This window comes from Mastigoproctus giganteus, chromosome 7, assembly GCF_048544385.1.
Source record: "Mastigoproctus giganteus isolate SK-2022 chromosome 7, ASM4854438v1, whole genome shotgun sequence".
NCBI lineage: Eukaryota > Metazoa > Arthropoda > Arachnida > Uropygi > Thelyphonidae > Mastigoproctus > Mastigoproctus giganteus.
The window spans coordinates 187,192,851-187,203,866 of NC_143581.1; the positions used below are offsets into that span (position 1 = coordinate 187,192,851).

General features: G+C 34.2%; 1 protein-coding gene across 1 annotated transcript; it reads right to left on the bottom strand.

Moving 5' to 3' along the window:
- Positions 1-3,082: 3,082 nt before the first annotated feature.
- On the bottom strand, positions 3,083-10,516 carry LOC150083428 (uncharacterized). Its single transcript, XM_090377272.1, has 6 exons — positions 10,325-10,516; positions 8,355-8,410; positions 7,804-7,905; positions 7,123-7,158; positions 4,556-4,585; positions 3,083-3,189 (listed from the first exon to the last, which is right to left on the bottom strand). The coding sequence occupies exons 1-6, from the start codon at positions 10,458-10,460 to the stop codon at positions 3,142-3,144; spliced, it is 408 nt and encodes a 135-aa protein (XP_090233398.1). The 5' UTR covers positions 10,461-10,516; the 3' UTR covers positions 3,083-3,141.
- Between the last annotated feature and the right edge of the window lie 500 nt (positions 10,517-11,016).

Genomic DNA, 11,016 nt, shown 5'->3' on the forward strand with positions numbered 1-11,016 from the left:
TTGCATATGTAATACTTCTGTTAGTTATTTTTCCTACCTCCCTCAAACTTGTGAAGCAGTCGACATGATTTTTTGATACCATTATTTGGGTCCCAATGGTGTGGGACTGCGGCACCAGTGTGACTTGCACTTCTGCCTGTGGATGGGAGATTTAGTCCACTAAGGATGGGTTGTGCACACCTGTACTTCGCTGTATTTAGTGAGAAAGATTTTTTAAAACTAAAAACTGAAAGCTAATATTACAGTTTTTTTCGTTTATAGAAGGCCAAATGCAAGCGGGAAATTTTTGTGAGTGAATTTATCCTGCAGATATGGACCATGGTGGTGTAGATCTATGGGATGAAATCACTGATAAAATTGCTCGAGTGTGGTCGCCGAATGTGACAAGAACCTTGAAAAGAACAAAAATGATTGATTTTATGTAATTATTTAGAGTTCGTGATTTAACTCAACCGGAGAATTAATAATAATAGTTTATCATTATTTTTCTTTCATTGAAAAATGTTTATTTCGAGGTAAAACACTCGATTAATTGTAGTGCTGGAATAATGGCAAAGTTCCGTGCAATAACCGCCCATAAAAATTGAAATTTGGCAGTAATTAATAGTATCACGTTTTTATTTTGTGGTATTCAACCTGTTTTTAAATATTTGAGCATAATTAACAAACTTTTTTGTTTCATTAAAAGGAAAGAGTATTTATAGTGGCCAAAAACACAGCATTTAAAAAAAAAAAGAAGCTGAATGATTATTAAAAGAAATAAATGTAATAAGTATTGCAATCTAGTACTGATAAAATATCAAGTATTAGTATAATACATTCACAATAAAAAAATACTAAATCCTTTTCTCAAAACTTTAGGTTAAATTTCATCCCCTGACTGAGGATGCCATACCAGTTGTGTTATAAAACTCGGCGAATGCCTGGTTAATAAGGCCGTAACCGGGCAGTAGAGACGAGACACCTCACAGGTGTCCCTCAAAAATAAAGTTTCTACGTTAAGCATTAATCAATGATTAAAAATCTGAAATATTTTCTACCTTCCTAAATATAGCCAAGCTGCTTTTACTGAAATAGTTCCTGTTGTGATATTCCTACGGTTTTCTTTTATCAATTGGGTGTGAGAACCTGTCAGGTGTCTCGCTACTGATTTCTCTTGAAGAATGACATGGTACTGGACAAGCACCGATGCTGTGTTTCTTTAAAATTTTTGGATTACTTGTTTTTCTTCTCCCACTACTTCATTAAACATCTACTGTCTTGTACTTAGTCGAGTTCGTTTCAGACGGAGTCTAAAGTTAAAGCACTTTAAAGACAAAAATGTCCAAAGGCCTCCTTATTCAGGTAGAACCTTTTAAATATTAGAATTTCAAAGAAGGTTATCTATGTCACAATCGTAAGAAGCAATTCAAAGTCGTTGTGATTTTTCCCAGTGGATGATTGATATATTGTGCAGGATCCAGAAATGGTTATTTCATATCCTGTTGACGGATGAAGAGCGTCATGATGGATCTTTGATCGGTGCAATTTTCGAATGTAGACTAGAGAAAACTCTCATGTGCACCTTTAGGAATCATTTCACCTATTAAAGATTATAAATGGTGGGATTTAGTCTCATACTGTCATTACTTTATTTTCTTTGAAACTATTAGCAACTGGAGTAATTTTCAGACATGCTCCATTAACATTATATCATATCTCAGTCTAACGAGGACCAAAGTTGTTCTATATATTAATGAACGTAGTTTATATTTAAACCTAATTTTTATGCAGGATGGTGTTATGCTTCATATGACAAACATTTTCATACTAGGGTTATTACAATTTAGCCTCATCCATCCATGGGTTTGATGCCCATGTGATTTCTCTGGTCGGTCTAGTGAGATTAAATCTGGTCTTGTCTTGCTGAATGCCAGACTCCAGTTCCGGAAGAGAAACATCTTCTGTCCTCGCCAGAGAACGACTAACTCAGGCACTGTGAAAAAAAGGCCCATGAAAGTTAATCGCGCCATTGACAGGATTCGACCAGAATCTTTTCGTCCAGCATGATGAATACATTTGTGTGGTGTGGTTCAACCGTCTTATATACTATTAAGAGCTACTCGCTTATCGGGTATATAAGGCGGATATAGGGTGTACCTTGAACCTTAATTCAACTCCACTGTAGTACGCTGTGATGATACAAACATTTTCAGAATATTTTTGTCATCAAAATCGAATGGATAGAACTGAATATAGTGTCATGTTTGTGCATTATTTTGTTGTTTAGTTGTTTCTGACAATTATGCTGCCAGAAAGGATGTTTTCCAGTATCCACGCAGCTAGCAGGAGGGCCACAACTGTGTACATTCTGTCCCGGCTGGACTAAACAGGGACGTCTGGATGCTTTTTGGAGGTTGGTGTATAATCTGGTTAAGTTTGGTCTGCTAATGTATTTGTGGTCAGTAGAAACTTACTCTTCAGCAAAACTTGAACAGATTTTTTCAGTAGCTGAAACAAATATCTCATCAGGTTTCTTCAATAGCACATAAAGTTGAAAAGGAGCAAACCCTGAAGGAAAATATATGTCTAATTAACCATTTTGGTTAATTAGACAAATATTTTCCTTTATTATGTGACAAAGGAAGAATTATTTTATAATGACAGAAAATTATGTCTGAATGGATCATTAATCTGCCTGAAATAGCTCATCGAAAGCTGCATGATGTACATCATCGATTTTAACGATTCGGGGGATGAGAAATTAAGAGAGAGAACATTAAAATATATAAACAATAATGTAATAGTCATCTACCTTCTTCTCCTCAAGTTGTTTGGAAAACTGTTCTGTTGATTTTAGAAATATAAAGATTTTTCTAAATTTATTAGAGAAAAATTAGACACTTTTCTAAAATGACAATTAGTAAAAAAAGATATTTTTACTAATGAACATTTTGATCATCAATTATACATAATATTATATATCTATAAAAGTTATGAATAATTCTTAATTTTTAACAAAAGGTTTTGACTTTTTTTCAATAAAGATTAAACTTTCCTTCTTTCACTGTAATTTTTAAAATTTTATCAATTTGAACAAAACTACATTCTAAAAAAATAGGGGTCGGGTACTCCTTATTTTCAGTTTTCTTCTTCGGACTCTTAATCGTGGTGCAATCCCTTCGGCATAAAGAACTCACTGAAGCAGATCTTAAAATAAGAAACCATCATATATTACTTCTTGCCATACTTATTCATACTATTTTAAATTTAAATTTTAAAAGGAATTTTATGTGAATAAAAATTATATAAAATTCCTTTATTAAAACAAATTCTATCCGCATTGAATAAATTTATCCAAAATAAACATTTCAGAAATAAAATAAATAAAATGAACAGGCCGAAATTACATATTTTATTTGAGAAAGAAAATTTTAAGCATTATTCTAATTTAATTCAGGAATTTTCCACAATTTTAATTAAGGAATGTATTTTCAACAGTAAAAGACAGCGACATTATATTTAAACTGTTACTAAGTTGTAATTTCTCTTTTCTGCCATAATGACCTTGTGTAGCACGATTTCTGCATAGCTTTATCAGGATTCAATGAAGAGCGAAATATGAGGAGGCACTGTACTTAGGTGGGCAGTTTGGTTGATACTCAGGATGCCACCAAGGAACGTCACTATTGGGAAGTGCAGTTAATTTCAAAACGATCTCGGAGGATGGGGATAACCAGTTATAGAAAAAAATTGAGCCCAGAGAATTCTTCCCTCTTTTACAGAGGCTAGGTTCTCATTATTATCGGCTTACTTTCATTGGCTTTTGCTGTTTATTCTGTACGAAACAGAAAATAATGTTAAACTACTGGGCAATAGGTTTCCTCAATTTTAAACGGATCTTAAAGAGGAAAATTAAAAATTCCATGGTGTTTAAAGTGTTCGTGTCATTGACGAAACTGGAATTCAGGTATTTTCTACCTGGTCTGAGATTACGGGTAATATAATCAGTGTGGTACACTCGAGGGCCTCATGAATTCATTAATCCCCACAACTTATTCGATAACTCTTTTCGCAAGGTAACTCAGTTAGTCGTCCTCAAGAGAGTGTTTCGTGGTTCTTTCTCTCCCGGTTTTTCTTCCATCAAACAGACCAAAGAATCCACACATTCACAGACGTAATATACAGATGCCTTATAGTCTCAGTTACCTCGAAGGTAGCAATATGGATATAATCACTGTCTTCTCCATACCGATTGGAAAAGGTCTGTTCGAATCCCATGAACGGCACGAATTTTAATGAAGAAATTTTATGGATACTTTCACAACTTAGCTGAATTAAATCTGTCTCAGGCGAGAGTTGCGTAGTTTCTTCTTCCAGAAACACGGGTTTTTCATCCAGTAAACAGGCAACGCAAACACAGAATACACGCAGTTTACAGATATAATATATTGATGCCTCATAGTTTTATTTTGCTTGGCGCTCAATACACCGAATCTGATCATTAATGACCTTTTAAAATATTTAGGTATATGGCCACATGAATATAAATTATATGTAAAAATATATAGCTTACCCCAAACTCTTTTTCATCATCATCGGTATTCTGAAACAGAAAGAGAAATAACAGATAAGAATCCCTTTCTCCTGTGACAAGTATTTCAAATTTCTACCTGAATTTTCATTTATTATTAGTTTATAAATTATTAAAAATTTATTCACCGCATTAATAGATAATTCACTATTAAATAAATAAATTTAATTGCGATAAAAAATCTGATAATGAAATGGAATTCTTCAGTGGGATTTTTGCAACGTTTAGAATGTTAAAATCTGTTGTTCATTCGCCTTTGGATAGAAATGAAATAGATTGTAGATAGTATAGATTCAGCCTTTAGCATAATAGCTTTTAGATAGAAATGAAAGAAACAGTTCTCTTTCATTTCTACCGAAAAGAAGCTGGTTCCCTCTATAGCCTGGAGTGAGCAACCATGCCAGAGTTTACCTGTAAATTATTTCAAATCAGGCACATTCCTTCATGACTAATTGTGATGCCAAAATATTAAAAACAGAAATCGAATATAAATTGTATTATAGAGTCAAAAATTGAAGAAAGAAAAAATATCAGAGAATATACTTTGTATATAGTGATATTTTATGTGTCTATTTTCGATTTCAACTAATAGAGGATAATTTTTTTTATATAAGTATATTCTGTGGACTACCAAAACAAGCCTACAGATCAGATACACCCGTTAATGACTCTTGTCGTTCAAAGTGGTAATGCATATCTTATAGAATGACAGGACACATTACCACTATCAATGGAAACCTGTTGGTGGACTAATGTTATTAATGGATTCCTCTAGGGCTCACTGCTGAATGTATCGTTGTTTTCAATATTTATTGACGAAATTGATGAAGGTATATCAGGCTAAGTCTAAGTTTGCAGACGAGCTCAGGTTGGCAGAGCGGTTAATGACTATAATCAGCGTGAGCTACTAAATCTGAGATATCGCAGTTGAAGTTTAACATTGACAAATGCAAGTGAAGCAGTAATCCAAAAGTAACTTATCAACCGTGTGGTACTACACTCAGGGTAATGGGAAATGAAAATAAAAGACCTGGGAGTAATCGTGCAGTCAGATATGAAATTCTTTGAGCAGTGCAGACAGGTTGCCAGGATAGCTCTTGGGGTTTTGTCAATGATATGCAGAAATTTTCCACCTAGAGTAAGGAAGTGATTATCCCTTTATGGGCATGGTTGGCCGCATCTTTAGTACTGTGTACAGGTCTGGAGGCTTCGTCTTAGGAAGGATGGAGGTCTTCTGGAACGGGTGCAGAGAAAAGCTACTAGATTGGTGAAGGGAACGATAGGATACCCTTGCCAAGAGAGGCTTCAGTTCCCAAAATTGCATCTAGAGACTAGGCACCTGACAGGAGATCTGATTGAGGTATTTTAAGGCCATGAATGGATTGAGTAAGTATTGATTGAGTTGATGGCATTCTTCCTGTTTCGGATACTATACACATAAGGGGGCATAAATTCAAATTTGATTGAGGATGGTTGCGGGATGTCTGTGCGAAAACATGCCTTCAGCCAGCGTGTAGTTGAGTGTTGGAACAGGATTCCATCTGTTGTTGTGGAATTTAATGGTTTGAATAAATTCAAGGAAGAACTGGACAAATACTTGGAGGTTATTGATGGGTAAAATGTGTAGTTTTTTTCTGTTTTGGCTGATCCTATATGTTTTTCTGGTATTCATATACCACTATTGATAAAAAATACCAGTTTTTCGTTATTAATTTAAAAAATAATTGTTTATGATTTATTCACATAAAGGTTATTAAATCACCTTTCTGCGCTTTTTTATAAACATCAATCAAAAATGATAAACATTTACAGAAGTATATTACAGCAGAATTTGGCAAAGAAATTGTCATGCAATTAGATTTCATGACTCGTTGGCACAGTTTACTGCCCATCCTTGAAAGCTTTTGATATTGTGTGCAGAAAACTTGAAATGATTTAGATTGAAATGAGAGATTTGGATTTAAAGACAAACACGGGACAGAACATCGGTGTTCGTTCCGTAAATTCCTTCCAAAATAAGAAACTGTCTGATTCTAATGAGATTTTAAAAGATAAACTCGAATCTGGAATTAATGAAATTCTTTTAACTGTTCCCCTCTAAAAAGGTTCAACGCCTATAATATATGGTTAAAAAGGAAATAACATTTTGTCAAGATGAGAGAATAAGGAGGATAAACCTTAACTCGTTTACGAATATCTCAGCATCCTCCAGTATAGAATGTGAAAGGGCGTTTTCTGACCTTAATCAAATATGTACCAAAATTAGATCCAGTGTGAATACCAGTATTAATACCGGTATTCCGGTATTAATACTTGTCATTATTGTGAGCCCTAGGGGAAGAGAGATTTTTTGTCCTCATCTTTTCGGATAAATACCAATATGGACATTTATGAACTCACGAGAAAGCCAGCCGGCTTAGAAGAGGTTGTATTTTAATGAAGGCATATTTATATTTTTTATTTCGATGAAACATCGACCCAAAATTAGTGATTAATGGAAATTATATATTTTTTAAAGATTGAACAAAAATTTTTCAAGAAATACTTACAATGCCTCTCGTTTTTTCCATTATGCAGACATCCACCTAAATAAAAAAAACTGCAATTTAATTACAAGATGAAAGCCACAAAAAAATAATATGATGAAATGATTTTTCACAGGTATGTTAATCTGCTAAGAATAAAAAAATAACTTTTAGAAAACTATCTATCTAAGAACTATTGGTTAGACAATGTAGAACATATCAGTCACTTACTCTAAAGACCTCTCTCTTAATTTATATTTTTATGGTGACCCAATCATTGAACAAAAGGTTAATGAAATCGATCGTAGAGGATGAAATAAATGTTTTAGAAGATAATTGTTAAAATCAGATTTGGAGTTTAATCCTGATTGTATGCTGATTAGTAAAATGCAGTTATAATATGTATTAGACTTCATCTCTGACTAGTCTCAGAGAAAGAGATGGAACTGCAGATGAACATTTACAGAACAGTGGATAAGAAAATCATTAACCAATTATCTTTTGAATGGATAAGAGATTCAAAGGTTTTACCTGGACAGCTTTTGTTCAATCCCTCGACCACTAATTACATGGCCCTCGTGGATTATAAATTAATTAATTTATATTTAATAAGACGTTAATATATTTTTAAAAATTCATCAATATAGGCATTATCATTATTCTGATATAATAATAATGTTACATCTGTTTAAATATGGTACATACCGGACGGTTGTTTCTAGTGCAAATTTTATTTATATAATCTAACTCCGGGTTTTCACTGTTTGGATAGTGTTCCGAAAAACATTCAGAAAGTGCAACCTGTAACTGTAAAAGGAAATTTCATTAGATATCAGTTTAAGTTAGCACACACAGTATTTGATGAGGATGTACTTAAGTTATTAGTGCATTCTCTTTAAATAAGATCTTTTTTGCTCTGAGAAAATTCTTGCAATTGGAACATTGCAAGAATTTTCAACTCGGCTTCTTTTTCGAGTAAAATGTCAGCCTATTCCGACTTTGAGCTTTCAGCAGTGCCACAGACCACTCCATTCATACATTAAGGGGGTGCTACTAATGCAAAGTCAAATGGGTGAAAATTTTTGTTCACTTTTTTGAATGCAAGGGAAGGTCTGCATGGACACAAAAAAGTAAATTGCACTTCGCAGCCTTTAAATAATATATTTGGTATTTTAATCAATTGATCACTTTAAAATGCGTGGTTTAATTGATTTCATTAAATTTCAAGAAAGTGCAGGGCAAAATTATTTACTTACATTTCCAGTGACTAACTTCAGACATCCCGCAATCGTACTTTTGGATTCTTCGTCTCCTGAAATGAGAGTAAGAAGTTTTAATAAATTTAAGTTTTTATTTTACTCCATTGAATAGTATACTTCGTGTAACCACCGAATAGTGTAATCCATCTATGTTTGTGACTTATGATTTATTATCGAAGACATTATTAACTGTTTCCTTTGAGCTTCAAATTCATACCAGAAAACAAGAAGTTTGAGGGAGAGTGGTCCGGGAATCAGGAGAAAGCACACGTTCGGTTCGTTTGCCAGAACTGTCGAAAGACAATGTGATGTAAGCAGACTGTTCTCTGTAACATCTCGAATTCCACCGCTCTCTTCAAGCCAGTCCGAACACGACCTCAACCACCCAGCATCCATTCACTGTCCAACTCCAAACTCATAAAACCAACTTTTTCTTTTCCTCATTTTCCCCTTAAACTTATTTTTTCTTCAAAAGCTATATTGTGTCTTTTCAATCTTTAATCCATGTACGGTTCTACAGGTTATAGTACTTTTCGTGTTTGGAGTTTTCCTAAAATATCTGGAATCGTACCAAAACTTTGAATAAATCGTTGCGGTTTGCGAATCGTCTACACCTGAAATAATTTTCTTTGTTTTTTTATTTATGCTTCTGATTGTAACGAGAGGATATGGAAAATGGTTCCAAACGGGACCGACTAAGCGCCTTTTGAAAAAAAAACCGATAAAGGTTTCTCTCATTCTGGCTGTGGAAGGGCGGCTGATTAATTGTTTAATAGTAGATAAATGATGAATTTCATCTATTGATAAATACGTTATTAAGGGACGACGTGAATTCATCAATCTTATGGTTGATTACTTCCACAGAAATGTATAGTTTTCTCCTGAAAATGGTTAAACAGATGCGAAATATCATTTATATAATATTTCGCAGGTTATTTTTGTCACTGTGCTCATTTTCTACGTCACTCTGCTGAATTTCCGTTTCCTTCCAATCGAAATAGTAAAACATACATTCAGTCGCACTGGTTACCAAAGGCCTACGTGGGTAGCACAGTTGGTAGGACACCGTCCTTCCCACAGAGGGTGGAGAAGACCTGAATTCGAGTCCCGTCGATGATGTGAGGAATTTGTAATAGCCTTTTTCACAACGTGGTTGATTAGTTGGTCTCAGGCGAGGGTGACATGGTTTTTTCTCCCGGAAACTCGGGTTTTTCGTCCAGAAAACAGAAAATCGACCACAGAAAATGAAGTTTACAACAACAAATTTGAGTTACTGGTTACCAAGTACGTAAGGATGTTGAAGCAGAGTATCTGCATAGAAGTAAACAATATCCTAGAACTCTAAAAGAATCATTCAAATAAGATCCGTCATCGTCCTGAAACACGAAATTTATATAACATAATGATATTCATGATATATTCATGGGTTAGTCATGATTCTCAATTGAAACGTATTTCTGAAGAACTAAATTTCTAATGCATCTCAAATCCAACACCAACACCTACACCTGTCTCGCTGGAGTGATTTAACTAAAGATTTTGGCATTCCAGAAACTTTTAAAACTAACCGTTTGAGGATCATTAGTCCCTTTTGATTTCAAAGATGTCGCCATGAAAATTTCTAACTTAACGTTTTAATAAGCAAATATTATCTCACATTATATGGGAAAAATTCTATCAAGAGTAATTCTAATGCTATCAATGAAGAAACAAAAATTTTTGGAAGCAGATAGCAAATTTTCTCCGTCTTAACAAAAAACATTTTATGCAGGCGTGAATTGTCATCCTAACCTAAAACGCGCAAAGAATATTCCAGTCTGCAGCATGCAATGTCTTATTCCGCTGCTCAGTGACTCTATATGGACAATTCGCGACGTTTACTTTGAGTATTATAACCGCTAAATGGTATCACGAATTTACTGCATTGTATATTGAAATGAGAAGCGTAAAATGTAGTGAATACTTACTGCACATAATGTTTGTAAGAGCGGATTCAGGGGAAGTATTAGATGTCTCTGCTGGAGGGGTTTCTTGTCCTGTTGGAAATGCAAATCCAGCACATAACGCTGCACCCGCAAAGAATATGGCAATACGAAAACTCATCTTTTGCTCTTGCAAGGTTTTTGTCAGAAAAATACGAGTACAATGTGCAGTGGCTTCGATTTTATAACATCAGCCGTCCTCAATTAGTTCCAGGTGACCTTGAACTGCTTCCTTTCCATCCTGATTAACGCAGGAAATTGAAAACGAGGGAACTCTGATTAGACTTATCAAAGAAGCATTCGGAGATTTATATAACCATCTAACGAAAAAAACATTTGGAGATTCACGAAGCCATCTATAATATTTTTTATTATTACTTTTTATTATTTTTTTTATAGTTTAGAGCGGGGGCATTTATGGGAGTGATGATCGTTTGAATTTCGGGTTGAATGCTGGTCCATAAATTTCATTTTCATTATCTACAATGTTGAAGGCGAAATTGTACGTCAGTCGTTTAACATCTGAATCGATGTCTTTTTTTAAGCAGAGATTTCATTAAGTGAATAAACCTATGCGACCAGAATACAAATGTTTTTAATGATTATGTGGAAAATAAATGTGCTTAGGTCCAGTTCCTTCTTTCTTCTTCGATACTTACAGAATCTTCTTCGTAGTT